Source organism: Platalea leucorodia (genome assembly GCF_965183815.1).
Source record: "Platalea leucorodia genome assembly, chromosome: 4".
NCBI lineage: Eukaryota > Metazoa > Chordata > Aves > Pelecaniformes > Threskiornithidae > Platalea > Platalea leucorodia.
Window position 1 is genome coordinate 20,854,154 of NC_138826.1, and position 15,875 is coordinate 20,870,028.

The following is a 15,875-nucleotide window of genomic DNA, read 5'->3' on the forward strand; positions in this document are numbered from 1 at the left end:
CAAGAAGCATCCTATGGTTTTTCTTAGTCTCTATTTTCACTTTCTACTTAAAGTTGTAAAATGAGATTTACATGAGGGGGATGCAAATGTTTTATGCAGACCTGTAGAACCTTGTCTGTATATGCTGTAATGTGCAAGTCTGAAAGTTGATTTTGGAGAAAATTAGCAGAGATATAGCTGGCTTGTTGAGCAGAGGGACTAACAAATTAAAGATGCATGAGTACAGCATGATAGAGTTGGTTTAAGTCCTGCAACATGGTGAATGCATGACTAGAGGTAAAAAAGAAGTGGTTTTTGAGTAGTTGGCACAGAGTTCATGGTAGAAGTTGCATAAGTCTACAATATACACACAAATTTAAGCAGAAGAAGGAGCATAAAAAATGGTTGAAGTTAAATCCTGTTTAAGTCGTGCAGTCCTGTTAAATAAAGCTTTGTGGAAGAGGACAGTAGCGGTATGTGTGAAGAGACCCTAGGGCCAGGGAAGCAAGAGCCAAAAGGTAGGAGACGTGGAAGACTTCAAAGCAACAAAACAGAAGTCTGAGAAAGGGGATGGGATGGTTCAAAAGTGTTGAAAGAGAATGGAGAAGTGAAGATGGCAGTGACAGCTGGGGAGCTGGTAGAATACGCCTCCTAGGAGAATAGTGGTAGAATCCAGATTGGAGCTGGAGAGAATTGTGGCCCAACAACTTCCTCCCTAACAATTGAGGAGCCTTATGTAGTGCTTTTCTTTGCACATGAGGGGAATAATGGCTGCTTTGCAGGTGTTGCAAAGAGTTTTCTTTGACATTTTTCATAATGCTTTGAGATGCTAATTTGTGTATCCTTATGAAATATTCTGCTATTGGAATCAAGAAACCTAGATTTGTTGCTTCTGATGGTGGGACACTGCCTCCTTTCTTGCAAACAAATTCCACAGCACAAACAGATGATATTAGGTTATAGTACGTGGTTCAACCTGAATTTCATATTGTATATGGAAACATGAAAAATGGTAGTGCATGACTAAGGAAAGTTTAATGTTGATATGCTGTTAATTCTTTGAGCTAGTCTGTCTTCCTGAAACTGTATTTGTGTCTTGTAATCTATTCTTTCTGTAAAGGAGACATTGTAAAGGTAAAAGAAATAGGCTTCCTTATATATTGGCATCAAACTATTAAAATAGTTTTAGAAAATGGAAACATGGGATTTCCCATTTAGATTTTGGTTTGCATTTTGTTTACCTTGAATAATAAAAGCAACCACTATTGCTTGCTTATTATCATCATCAGACTTGTAACTTTTGAGTACTAATATTGCAGTGGTTTGTTCAGTTTCCTTGCCTTTGGAATTTTAGTATTAGCAAAATTTTGTTTAAAAATATTTTACGATGTACAACTTTTTAAAGTGTTTAGTATTTCCAGTGTTGTTTAAATATAAAATGCTTATTTAGGAAATTACCTTTAGACCTTTTTAAATCTTACCATAAATCTCCTGAAATTTCTAAATTGTCTGAATCAAGAATGTGCTGTTTTTCTTTCTAGAGTTGACTAGTATATTGCAATCTTCTTGTTTTTTCAGATCATGTACAACATCTCTGAAACAAGTAAATAAAATTATTGAGCAACTTTCACCTCGAGCTGCTGACAACAAAGATATAAACAGAAAACTAGATTCTGTAAAACGGCAAAAATATAACAAGGTGATTGGATTACATTAATTTCCTGCTGACAATACTTAGCTTGTACTTTGGCTTAAGGTTTGGATTATGTGATATAATTCTTGTTTAATTACATAGTTCAGAGTCAGTCTACAATTGCTGTTCCTTCCCTTTTAAATGGTTTAATTTTCTACCAAAAAATGTATATAACTAATTTAAAGATGTGAAAGTGAGAGCTGATTTTTTTTTTTTTTAATTATTATAAGTTTCAAAACAAGCTGTAAAACTGAAGTTCCAGGACCAGCTTGGAAGACTGATTTGCATTAATTTAATTAAATCCCTACCAGTAGTATTTGGAGAATTAGCAAAGCATTGTTAGGGCATGATTCAATAGATTACTTAAATCTCAGCTCTCCTGGTCTTCATTCCCTACCTTCCTTTCCTTCATTCTCTTTCATTGCCTGTATGTTTCTTGTACCAGTACACATCATTCCTTTTTGTGAGCCATTTTAACTCATTGATTTGGCAGAAACTGCTCCAGCTTTTTTCTGCCAGAGGAGTAAATTAAAGGAGCTTGTAGGGCAATCTAGCATGCATCAGGGTAATGTAAGCAATAGACCTATACAGCTGTGAATACGAAGAAGGAGATTTGAGAAAAGGGAAACTTCTTCTGGTCAGGAATGTAGAGCTTTGATCAGCTCACCATCTGATGGAAATTCATCCTAATAATGATAAACCTGACTGAAAAACTTACTGTTCTTTGCCCTCAGACACTTCTTCCCAGTCTCAGGCCATTTGCCACTGACTCATTCAGTTGTTTGTTTTTTAACCTTGATCATCTCAGCAACTTGGATAACACTGTGCTCCCAATTTGGCCAATTAAGAGAGAGAGTGAGGGGGACAGTACTGAACAGTGGCACAGGACTAGGAGCAAGTAGCTGGAAGTAGTAGGAAGAAATGCATTAAACCAGACTTACCGCTGAAAAGTGATCATGTAATCGGACACTGTATTTTGCTTGTTTTGATATTACTTGAAGTAGTTTATGCAAGTGTTAGTTGCGGAGGAAGTTCAAACCTCATTGTGAGTTCATTGTTAGCCATCTCTAACAGTCCTTTAAGTGTAAGAATAAATCCCTGTATGAAAACTATAATCTGTAAAAGTGGTTAGTAACCTCAAGAGTGTTTTGGAGGCAGGCAGTGTATTTAAAGCTGGTCTTGAGCTACTTTTTGCATGGAGAAGTGCCTTTTAGTACTCTTCCTTTTGTTTTATTTAAAAAAAAAAAAAAAAAGTTAAAGAAGACCGAATTCTTCTGTTATTGAGACAAATGTGAAATTAATGACTGGTACAAGACAGCTATTTCCTTAGAGCTGTCATACAGGGAGTGTTTTATGATATAAAGTACTCTGGTAGCTAGGATAATCATGCATGCACAGGAGATAATATATTGTACCGTGCATGGATATACTTACCCTTTGTGGTTTGAAAAATGCTACATGACAACGTGGGCAGGGTAGTGAGCCATTCTTCACAAAAAAAAAAAAAAAAATTGGTTCATTTTGCCATGAACTTGATTTTTACTGAAGTATGTGCCTCTCTAGGTAAGGAAATCTTTCCAAAGAATGGAGTTACAAATGTTCAAAGTTACATTGCCTATGTCTTTGTTTTACTGGTTGGAATTTCTTGTTTCATAAATGAAAGTTAGCAACACCAAAGAATCACAACATCATCAGTAAATATACAGTTGAGGATACTACAGTCGGATAAAAGGTGTAACAGAAGAGCTAGCTATGAATTATTTTCATAGCAGTAATGAACTATACTTGTTACAGCATCTGTAATGTTGATTTTTTTCACTTATTTTTTTAAAGTCATTTCACTTGTAGTTTTTGCTGCTAAATTAGCTGTGGCCACTCCTAAACTAACTGTGTGCAAACATATATTAGGATGGTGAACTGATGTACAATTCCAGTTTCTTTCTAACAAAACATTCCAAAACTTCTGGGATGATAAATAAATCTCATTAAATCTTGTAGCTGTTTTTCGTGGCTTATTAACCATTAACCTAATCTTGCAAGTCATGAACAAGTCTTCTGGTGTTCTCTGTGCATCTCACTAATCCACTTGTGGGCTTCCTTCACTAGAATCAACACATTCATAAAATGACCTCAAAAGAGGTACATAAAAATGCATAATGTGCACGTGAAACTTGTGTGTATAAACAATCTGATCTTACTGTATGCATATTGTAAGATGGTCGTACACATGAAATTGTGTGTGTTCTGTGGGTTGGAGCCCTGCAGATACTGTGGTGACACTTTTGTGTTTCAAATGCAATGCTGTGAACATTTGAATATGAGATTCTGGTGGAAAATACTGCAAATGTAGTAATTTGAGCCTTTTTTAAAAGGATAGCAAGTTTATGAGCCAGATTAAAAATTAAATTGTGTATCTATCTACTTGTCATTCAAGGAGCAACAGCTAAAGAAGATCAAAGCAAAACAAAAGCGTCTCCAAGCAATTCTTGGTGGAACAGAGATTCTTGATAAAGTAAACGAGATTGAGTTCGAGGAAGATGAAGGTATGGGAGAAGGCTGAAAGTTCTGTTCTACTTTGATGTAATGCCTTTTTTTGTTTGAAGCTAGTTTGCAAGATCTTTGCCAATAAGGAAATAAATTTCAGTGGTTTGCTTTCAAAGAGAGAGTTAAGAACACTTATTCTCTGCACCTGCAGAATTGCAGATCTTGGCATATTCACGTGGGAAGTTTTAAAAAATGGATGTTAATCCGTGTTCAGCTCAGTAGGGATGGCTGAGGCACATTAGAGTGTTGGGCTTAATAAATTGGAAATCCTAACGTTTTTCACAGCTAATTTGATAAAGATGACTAACATCATGATTGAATTACATTTTATATGCTGGATGCTATCAGTCAGCGTTAACAAAATTGTTTTTTCTTACTGTTGGGAAGTATCACTAGAAGTGGAAGGGGGAAGTGCTTCTCTCTTTCAGGCTGCACTGTGATTTTAAAAAAAAAATAAAAATAAGGCTTCTTCCAAAGCAGGATATTTGTTCTCTGTGTTTCACTAGGTGTTCTTTCTCACTGCTGTCTTCAAACTGAGCTTGGATTTTGTAACTCCAGCTTGGCTGTATCTTGGCCACAATCACTAATTTGCAGTATTCTACAGGGCAAGTTTGGACCCCATTGACGTCTGCACATCATCTTTGTGTTACATTGTTTGCAGAGGTGTAAACTCTTTGTGCTATTTGTCCATTGCAGATGTGGCTGGAGTGGATTCCAGATTTCACAGAGCTCTCCTGATTCAACAAAACTTACAGGGAGTCAAAGCCTCAGTAAACTTTTCTTAGTAGAAAAGCATCTTTAATCCTTTCTTTTTTTTTTTTTTTTTTTTTTTTTTTTTTGAATGGGTTCATGCAGTAAAACTCAGTGTGATGAAATGGAGCTAGGAAGAGAACAGAGCCCAAAACAGAAGAAATGGAGTTCAGCAGTTCCAGTAGTTAGAGAAACTGAGGGGGTGGAGATGGAGGAGTTTCATGCCTGATGCATCATTGTTACGTGTTAAACATGTTTTGGTGATAAATACAGTGCTTTAAATGGGACTGTATAGAGTAGCATGCCGTGGTGGCAATTCTGGTACAGCTAGTTTGAAATTTTGGACCCTAATAATAGATTTCAGGCTGGAATTCCCCTTCAGCTTCCTGAATTCAAGAGCTTTTCCCTCTCTTTGGTTTCAAACACCAATTATAGTTTGTGTTAATATGTGTAGTAATTGTGTATGCAGTTTAATTGAAATGCTCAGTCAGCCAATCTGAATTTTAAAGTCATAATCCTAATATTAGTATTGTAGAGTAGGAAAATGTTTTCTTTTTTTGAAGCATGTGGGAAGACAGTCTTTTATGTGTTTTGTAAGATTTGTGTCTGTCCTGGTATGGTAATGGCAATGTCAAATTTCAAGCTTATAAGTAGGACTGAAAAATCAATAATAAAATAGAAATGGATGATGTTGCTGCATATGGGAATGCAGTGGTTTCTTGCACTGAACATGGTGACACAGGTTGAACTGACAACATAGGGAGCACATTAGAGTTCATGTGCCATGGAGGACTGTAATTTTATGGTAGTTCTTGCTGCTGTGTGTTGTTTCAGAAGTATTTGCATTTTGATAGTATGTGTAATGTTTCCTATATAAAGTTTGAGAAGTAATTTGAAGTAAAAGTTATAGTCTGACTTTTTTGGCCTTCTGTTTTGTTGTGTCTTGTCTTTTTTGAACTTCAAGTATTATGTGTGACAATAATTTGTACTTTTAATTTGTATATAAAAACTGAACTGAATGCATATAAAGCCGGCGGGGGGGGTGGGCAGGACGAGACCAAAACACCCTTGTTCCTGTGTTTGAGTTATTCAGAAGGTGTTAAAGGCATGATGCATGTTCTGATTCTTGTTGTAGAACCTGGTCCATCGTGTCTTGGCAGTATGCTTATGCCTGTTCAGGAAACAGAGTGGGAAGAGCTTATTCGTACTGGCCAGATGACTCCGTTTGGAACTAAAATACCTCAGAAGCCAGAGAGGAAGACACGACGGTTAATGCTAAATGAAACATCTGATTTTGAGAAGTACTTAGCAGACCAAGCTAAGCTGGCATCTGAAAGAAAGAAGTTATGCCTTCACAAAGGAGCAAAGAAGAAAGCACAGGCCAAAAACATTCAGTGCGTAGCTCCCACATCTACTACAAAGGAAAAAAGGGGTAAAGCCCTGTCAAAAACAGATAAGCGCTTAAAAAAACACATGAGAAAACTTCAGAAGCATGCCCTTCAGATTCAATCAAAGGCAGAGATTCCAAAAGAAAAGAAGTATCTTGAGGCCAAGAAGTTCAGGCGTGAACAGGAGGATGATAGTGGAGAGTCTGAGTATGTACCTGATGAGGAGCTCTTTGATCCAGAAGCAGCAGAAGAGGAGGAAGAGCAGGCATCTTCCCATGCTGAGAATGATTCTGATTATGAACTCAGGAATGTGTCAAGAAAAAGAAAAAACTTGGTTAAGAGAGATTTTAAAGAAGCTGAAGGTGATGCTGACTTCTTTCCAAGCTCTGAGGAAGAAGAGCATACACTGGGGAAGCGCAAAGTAAAGAGATGGAGAGATGATGGAGATGAAGATTATTATAAACAGAGACTAAGGTTAGTCCTAGACATTTTTATTAGTAACATTAAAAAATTATGTTGAACATGCAAAGGGCTATGTCTGTAATACACTGCTAGGAATTGAAGTAAGGAAAACGAGGCAGTCAGAATGATCATAGCCTTCCAAGAGGAATCAGACATACCTCTTAATTACAAGGACTTTGCTGTTAGATTTTTCTGATTGTATAGGTCCTTCAGTAATAAGCTATTTGTGTGTCAGTGTGTGTTGATTGTTTGCAGAACTGTGAATGTGCCCAAAATCAAGTATATATAAAACAATGTATTACTTGGCAGACAATGCCCTCCTCTCTTCACTTTTCCACTGAGAGAGAAATCTTTGGTTTGGGATGGGGTGAGATGCTTAGGTTTTGGCTTTAAATAATTAACTGCTAGTCAAGAAGAAATCATTTGAATAAAATATAGTTACATACTGTTTTTGTAGAATCTGTTAGTTTACTGAAATCTGAGGCAATTGCATATAATTTGTAGGCTAACAGGTTTATTTGAAAATGAATATTAAAAGGACCTTTTGAATTTAAACTTGTAAAATGTTTACACTGGAAAGGACAATATCTATATTATTTTATTATTAGCACATAATATCTCTTGCATAACTTATATTAGAAGACACAAGTAATGAAGACTGGACATTTATACTGCTGTTTAGTCAAGTCTAAAAAGAGTTGCTCTGTTTGACAGTGATTTTCCTCTCTTTGTTCTTGATGAGAGTGAGGGTAAAAACATCCTTATCTGAAGAGATAGTGACAATGGTGGTAGCAGTGGTGTTTTCTGTCGCTGTGATGACCTAAGGTTGTAAACTGAGTAAGGTTTCTAAGGAGAATCTAGTATGTTAGGTGAGGAAATACAGCTAAGAACATGGCATTTTTGAAAATGGCAGCTGAAACACCTTGTGCTATTCTGTGATTTATGAAATTTGTATAACCTGTGTGTTGATGATATCTCTGTAGCTACAGTGTGCTGTTGAGTTGTTTTCTCTACTGATAGCATAGCTGTTGAGCTTCTAAGGATAAGACGAGCAATGTTTCCATTTTCACAAGTGCCTGCAAAACATTTTGAAGGGGCAATGAAGTGACATGTAGTTTAAGTTGTTATAATGCTAACTAGGCATGCCAGTGAAGTTAAGAGACATTTCTGCACGTACTGGCAGTCAAAAGATCAAGATCACTAAAATGGTTGGTTTGTTTTAATTGTTCTCTGACCACTGGCATGTTGTCCCTTTTCTAGTGTAAGGGTTGAGCTTCATATAATGAACTTCAGCCTGATGATAGCATGCTTATTTTTAATTAATTACCTTTAGTGAATGTCCAAGTAGTTTTATAGTCCTCTAGAAAATCATGGATTCCAACTTGAAAACAGCTGCTCTAGAGTGAAAAGAAGAATATATGCTGTCAGTGAAAGGCGATTGATGTAGTGATAAGGCCTAGCATAGGAACTTGGTTAATGCTTGGGAAACTCAAATTTTACACTTATATGTAAATATAAAATTTTACGGATTTAAATGAAGTTGTATCAGAGAAGGGGTCAAGACGTAGAGGTATAAACACCATCTCTTCTTGTGGTGAAAGCCTGAGCTACTGTGGAGGAAGGGGTATCTTCTGATAGCAGAGATACTCACAGTTGTAGAATTACTGGTAACAAAGGTAGGAAGTGCCCAACTTCACTTTCACATCCGAGGTTACAAAGGCAGATCAGGAACTGATATGAGGCAATAGGTTTGCAATCCCAGGATGCTGCTTTTCAAAATTAAAGCATAGTTTATTGCTCTTGAATAGAAGATTGCAGCAAGAGGCTAATGTGAACAATGTCCAAAGGGTCAAAAAGAAATATGTTTTTTATTGGATGCATTAACAAAAATTAATTGTACTTAATTTGTAAAATATTTACTGTTTTATTGAATAAAACTGTACTCTTCACATTTAAATTAGACCAATATTAAATCATTTTTAATTCAGTGTTTTCATCAAGAGTAATTTATTTTGATTGAAAGTTTTAATATGACTCACAGTTTAAATTCATTCAAACACACTTTTTAATAACGTTAAGATTGTGACAATTTATCCTTAGCAAAGTCATATCATAGACTACATTTCTTTTGGTTACTAAAGTTACAATAAAAGCCTAAATGAATTTTAGAAATATCAATAACTGTAATTGCTACCAAAACACTACATCTCTTAAAAATTTCATAGCTACAGTTATTGTGGCTGTTAAGCTGCAGCTGTCCACATTGACGTTTTTATGCTGACACCCCCAGGTAATCTTCATTATGGGAAGTGCCATGAGAAAATAAAATGTAGTGAATTAAGAAACATATTAAGAATGCTGTAGAAATGCTGTCATTTGCTTACATTTATGTCCTGTTTCATGTCAGTTTTACTTTTGAATGCAAACAAATGGGTGAGATTATGGTATATTTTACCCCTGAGAGAGGCAGGGGAAAATCCTTTAGGATTACTTTAGTCTTCTGAACATCTAGTCTTGTGCTTGGTGCCGAATACAGTCCTACACTCTTAAAGATTGAAAATTAGTTTCCTTAACATTAAAACTTCTCAGAGATGGGACTTGAAGAGATTGGTCTGTGTCAAGGGGAAACTACGATGATGTTGTTAAAGCATGATAATTAGCTAACTGCGGGACTGCAAAGCATCTCTGAACAAGAGACTGTTTTCAGAATAGGAGCTGGTGTTATCTGCAGTAAACAGGGCAGGCAGGAGAGCACCCAGCTCTTTTCTTTCCATCTAAAGGCTACTTGCAGTGGTTGGCCTTGTCACTCAAAGCAAGATGTAATCAGTGGCATGTGAAAAAGTAAAAGTTAGCTATACAGAATTCAGCTCATGCTCTCAGTAATTTCAGTCCTTTTCCCTTGCATGGGTCTTACCTTTCTCTACTTACTGTTGGTGGAGCGATGTTGCTGTGCAGCCACGCAGGGGAAAAATCTTGTGTTCTGGAAAGGTTAATGTCTAATGTGAATCATAGTTTGCAAGAATAATGAACAGTGGCAAGGAACATCAGGGTTATGGAGAGTAAGGTAAATAAGTAGGATACTGTCAAGCAGCTAAAAGTTTAAGGTTCAGTAAAAAGTAGCATATCATCATTCCCAACTGTTGTTCATACTGGCTGTTACCAGCTGAACCCAGAGGATTAGGTAATCGGTCTCTAGGATGGTGCTGAAGGTCTCGGAGACTTGATCCCCACCAACAAGTATGTTATCGATGTATATTTTGTTATACTCAACAGTGACCATCTTGGTCTAGAAACGTTCAAAATTATTCTTAAGACTTTGCAGATGTGGAAACTTATCAAGTTTTTTTTTTTGCATATTCAAAATTTTCCTTTGCATGTATTAAAATGCAAAGCATAAGTATAACCAAGTAATTTTTGCTGCTTATAATATACGTAATTAATGTGTTACATTATTGACATCACTAATACAGTATCTGCATAAGATAATAGCTTGGAGTCAAAACAAAACAAAACATTAGCAGTCTTATGGTCACTATTCCCATAGCAGTTGTCAGTATCTATCTGCCTGCTGTTTTAAGGAAGGAATTACTTGTCATGTTATGAGAGATAAGTGCCGTATCTGTGTTTTGTTGTGTATTCTGTATAGTTTGTGGAGTACAGTTGTTTGAGTTCTTCAGTTGCTGTCAAGTGCTCAGAGGCAAGGCTAGGAAAGCTGCTTCTTCCATGTCTCCCAAGTGATATCCAAGCAGCTGAGTAGCTGGAAGTTGTGGCTATCAGCGCACAAAGCAGTTGATACAAAGAATAAAACCAAAAAATAAAAACCGCTTAAAAATAAGTTGTTTTTCTCAAATTAGATAAGTTTTCATGTACTAGCTCTCTTTGAAGTATTTGAGTCACTGAATCTCTTGATGTTTCAGAATTATAAATTAAAAAAGGATTAAGTATTACCTTTCCTGAAAGATACTTTCTTAGAGCATCCTAACTGCTCTTTAAAATGACAAAGCCAAGACACAAATGAAGATATATTTTGGCTCACTCGCTGAGTACACCTTTCATTCTAAGCTCAAGTGCGTAATTGTCTACATCAGTCTTAATTTACTTATGGAGACTTGTGGTACTAACTGCATGTATCTCATCTGTTAGGACGTACCAATTAAATCCACCCGTATAGACCATAAAAAGTTAGATCAGAAAAGTAATGCTGAATGCTTCAATTTAGCAAATTAGAATAATCTGTAAGGGATTCTTAGCTGTATAAAATAGAAAACATATTGTGCTTCACAAATGCAAACTATATTAAACCCTCAGCTTGGTTCCTGACTGTATTTTTTAAAAAAAAAATCAAATTGTTCTCATTACTGTTTTGGATGCAGAATTTCTTTCTTGGGTATTGCAATAAGTGGGAAATGGGCTTAGTATCTGAATACATTCTTATATTAAGAAAGATTTAATTGTGTGATATATGGCTTTCATACTGCACTTTCAGGATAAAATTGTATTTGTGTCAGTGACCATAGACAACATAAAAGAGATTTCTCAAAGGTCATGCTTTTATTTTCAAGAGACCTTGGTGATATAGTAAATCCTGTATTTTCTGATTGTTTAGACATTCTAATGATGTTTAACTGAGGTGCATAAGGAATATATTGACCAAATGGTCAATATGTTGCTATGTAGTTAAGTCAAATATGAGCTACTACTGTTTCTTCCTCCAAAGTTTGACTTCTGTGGAAAGGTACAAGACCAGACTGACTGACTGATCTGGTCTAGCAAACAGTGTTTGTCCTTCCATTGCTTCAACCATTTAGATATTTATGTTTTTTTAAAGAAAATAATGAAGTTTTAGTGTAGAATATCTTAATACAATATCTTACGTTAAGTTCTCAGCTTTTCAAAAACTGAATAGCTTCTTCAAACTTGGAAAGTTGTTAGTGGTAACAACAAATTGCTGCTTTTTCTTTAAACTGATAACTGAGGGGAAAAAAAACCTCCAGACCTTTGGAAGAGATGTAGTCCCGGAGCCTTCAGTACTACAGCTTGTGTAATTATACAGGTCAGTAAAGTAGCAGATACAGTGTGTACAAAATAAACTTTTCTTTAGGAAAATTAAGTATGGGATTTATTAGTTCAAATTCTAGACGTCTAGTATTTTCTAGGTATCTAATAATTTTAAGAGAAATCACAACATTGAGCAGACTTCTTGCAGAAAATATAGTAGTTATAGTAAGGTGAAGTGCCTAAATTCCTGAACAGCTACGAGCCAATCTCAGAAACGTTTCTTCTTCGTTGTTTCTGGATCACTTTTTCTAAAGTACACTAGAGGGCAATCTGTTTCTTCCCAGGGGAGACTGAAGTTCCAGTGTTGGCTAGTGGCGATTCATATTGAAATATAGAATTGGAAGCAAACTCTTGTACAAATTATTGCCCTGCTTGAGTTTAATATGGATTCTTTACCTAGCTGTCACTTCGGAAGCTTTGTAATCCACAATTGTTTTGATTTTAGTGTGCTAAGTAGAAGTTTTCTTCCTTGGTTTGAGTCTTGTCATAACCTAGTCAGATAAAATAATCAAGTTCTGACATGCCTCAGTTCCAGTAATGACATAGTCTGAAGCAATGACTGTCGGCATTTGTCAATTTGAATTGTTGATCTTTTTCTGGAACTCAGAAGAATAATTGACCAACTGTGCCTGATAGCACAACATTGTAGGACTGAACAAAAATAAATGCATTTTTATGCTGTGCGTCTAGAATGTATCATATCTGCCTGCTAGACTCCAGAGCATGAATGTTATTTTCCTAAATCAAACATTTAACACACTGCTAGTCTAAGAGATTTCAATTCCTGTATTAGGGTAGATATATAAAAGTATCTGTGGGGAAAACTTTGACACTTTATTTTTAGTATGGTTTTTTTACTGCTTAACTGGATACATGATTTCATATAATGAAATAAGAACAATCCGATAATAAACATTAGCAACTCATCAGCTTTTAATCAGAAAACTGAAGACTGTCTTTGTCCGTCTTGGTTTTTTCCCCTGCATATGTTGCTTTTTCTCTCCATCATGATTTTTCCTTCTGAAGACTTTCTGACTTAAGAGATCAAAATACATTCCAGTGAAGCTGGCTCTCTAAACCTGCCCGGCATTGTATTGTCTTAGCTAGTTTTTCAGTGCAATTGTTTTTGGCAGTTATTGTAACTTGTGTGTATTTGGAGATGGTGGTGTTTATTTTCACTTAATAAAGCAATACCACAGTTCCAAGTTTGTGACTGGTTCCATAAAGGTAGACTGTAACTATTTTCTCAAAAGATACTGGTGAAAAGCTGATCTAGAAACTTGCCATAATTAGCTTTCTTTTATGAGAAAGGGTATACGATTGTGTTGTTTGTATATGAAGTGTTGAACTTCTTCCCTGTTCTCCTGTTCCTAACCCTTTTTTTTTTTTTTTTTTAAAAAACAAATTTGCTAGAGACAGAGAAACCTTTAAATGGAAGTCCCAACAAGTTTAATTGAAGTAAGTGGTCAGGAAGACAAGAGAAACTGTTAATGCTGCCACTGGAGAAAACAGAGCTTGAGCTTAAGTCTTGTTATGAGTTTGCAGATCCTGTGGAAGGTGATTTTGAATGACCTAACAGCAAGAAGAGTCTCTTTTAGTGTTCTCACCTTATTTCATACCAGAGAATGCAGAGTAGTGTCCTTATGAAGACAGGCATCATTGGTTTAATTGTCCCCAGAACTGCTTATGTAGTCAAAAAATACAAGGGGAACACTAGACATTCACTGCCTGTTTGTTGGGTTTTTTTGTTTGGTTTTTTGATTTTTTTTAATTCACTGATGTGTTCAAGATAGAAAACTTGAATCAAATTTTATTTTAAACAGTTTTAGCTGACAGGATTTTTCTCTAGCGGAGAAGGCACTTCTCATATCAAGCTGGAAGGAGTTACGGTACTGTACATGACATTGGGCCAGTTGTGTCTGCTCTTAACATGACTGAGCTAGATAGCAGCATGGCTCGAGTCTTAAAGATTTGAAGCAATGCTCGCGGCGTTTTGTAGTATATTCTGGTTTGTTTGCCACGTTGGAAGTGCAAAATGTCAGGGATGGTAGCTGTCTTACGGGCAGTTGTTTGAGAAAAATTTTAACAGTGACTTCTATCTCCCTCGTTTTGGTTAGTTAGGTCACGATATAAACCAAAATAATTAAACTGTTTGTTATGTTTCCATAGCTGATGATATTGTCAACTTTGGGCCAGAAATTAACTAACATTTTTATGATTATGCTTCTTTTTCCTGACATGGATAAAATTGGGCTAGTAGCATTGAAAACATAAGGCACTCAGCCCATAAGCTTAAAGCACGCTGGATTGTGCATAGCAAGGCTGGAAATAAAATACAGTTTGCATGTCAACTTCTAGATGCAGTTTATCTTCAAATGCTTGAAAGCAATGCAGAGCTTTACAGAAAAATCAGGACAAATAACTTTAAAAATTTTTTAAAAAGAGGAAAATGTGAATTGCCTCATGTTTTTAAATAGTTCAGAAATCCTTTTTCCCAGAATAAGGAGTCTGTTTTGGGGAAGGAGGTTGGGGTTTTTGTTTTGTTTTTTAGAACTCTGTTAATCCATTATCCTGCCTTTTTTTTTTTTTTTTTTTTTTTGCTGCTGCTACAGAGGCAACCTAAGCTAACAAGAAGTCGTTTGTGTAATGGGTAAATGGTAACATGTTACCAGAAGGGAAATGGACTAGTCACTCACCTGTAATGTTTGTCATTCAGAAACTGGAGGTGTACTGGAAAGCTATTGCATCCTGTTAAGGCCTCCTCCACCCAGTTACTGCAGGACTGTTCTAGAGCGCATTCTCCAGGGTTTCTTCAATGTAGAGTTAAAAGACTGGACAGATGAGTTTTCCAGCGCCTCACTCAAGAGGCTGTTTGTTGCTTAATGCAGTAGGTTTCAGTGCTGGGCGGCTTATCTTACTTTTTTTGGCCTGAATTTTCCATTTGCTTCTTTTCATCCCATCACTACTATTTATAGTTCTTTGGGACCTGAACAATTTTAGTCTTCATATTTTATATTTCAGATACTTCTAGACTATCAGGTGGTCTTCTCCTTCAGCCTCTTTATGAGGTGAAATATGGCTGCTTTTGTGCGGCATCTAGAACAGTAACATAAGGATGTTTTTCATCTGTTCTATAGCTTGCCAATTTCTGTAGGGATTTTGTCAGTTCATACACCTGTTTATACACAAATTCAGTGTGCTTGCAGTGAATGGCACTTTCAAGGGAGAATTGCAGCAAAACCCAAATTGTCAGTGAAGTGCTGTTGATTGGTTAGTACATACCCAGCTAGCAGTAGCATACACTTACTATTACAGATAGATGTTTTTGGGTCACTAAAACACAAGTCCATAATTTCCTTGGATGTTGAAGATCCTTTGGTACTTTTTCAAAAGCAGAGGGAACAATGGGACAGGAAGGTAATTCTCTAACCTGCCTAGAGTCCAAATAAGATTAGGCTGCAGACCACAAATCACTTAGTAATTTCAAAACCTAAAAAAACTCATTCTCTTAATAATGACTGCTAAACAGATTTAGAGCACGTAACCCCAAAGATGGTGATGTTTCCAGCTGAGTCTTCTGTATAAGATTATGCACAGCTGCCCATTTCTCTAGGTTAAGGAAGTTATTTAAGTATTTGGTTAAATTAATAAAATAGCTTTGGAATACCTAAGCTTTACTGATATTTTTGTGGGTTTTTTTATGGAAGTTTAGGAATTTAAGGTAGCCAGATTTTTTTTGATGGTGTTAAGTGTTGATTCCATTATATTAGTACATCTGTCTATAGAAAATTGTAACTAGCTATAAAATTCTGAAGGCTTATAACTAAATAGTCAGGAGTGCATGCACCTTTTAATATGTCAGATATTTTGAGCATTTACTTGAATAATTCTCTCCTCCAAAGGATTACTGTTTAAATCATGACATCAGAGATCGCATTTTTGTTGGGTTTTTAGCTGATTGAAAATTCAGTCTAGTTTTCATATAGTATCTTTTCTATGCA

At 36.0% G+C, this 15,875-nt stretch overlaps 1 protein-coding gene across 3 annotated transcripts in view; it reads left to right on the forward strand.

The window, feature by feature from the left end:
- ERCC6 (ERCC excision repair 6, chromatin remodeling factor) overlaps window positions 1-15,875 on the forward strand; it is a 49,519-nt gene that overhangs the window by 2,627 nt on the left and 31,017 nt on the right. For all 3 annotated transcript variants that reach the window (XM_082309383.1, XM_082309385.1, XM_082309384.1), the window contains exons 4-6: window positions 1,558-1,678; window positions 4,107-4,215; window positions 6,102-6,828. In XM_082309383.1, the coding sequence (XP_082165509.1) occupies window positions 1,558-1,678; window positions 4,107-4,215; window positions 6,102-6,828 (957 nt within the window). The remainder of the gene's footprint in view (window positions 1-1,557; window positions 1,679-4,106; window positions 4,216-6,101; window positions 6,829-15,875) is intronic.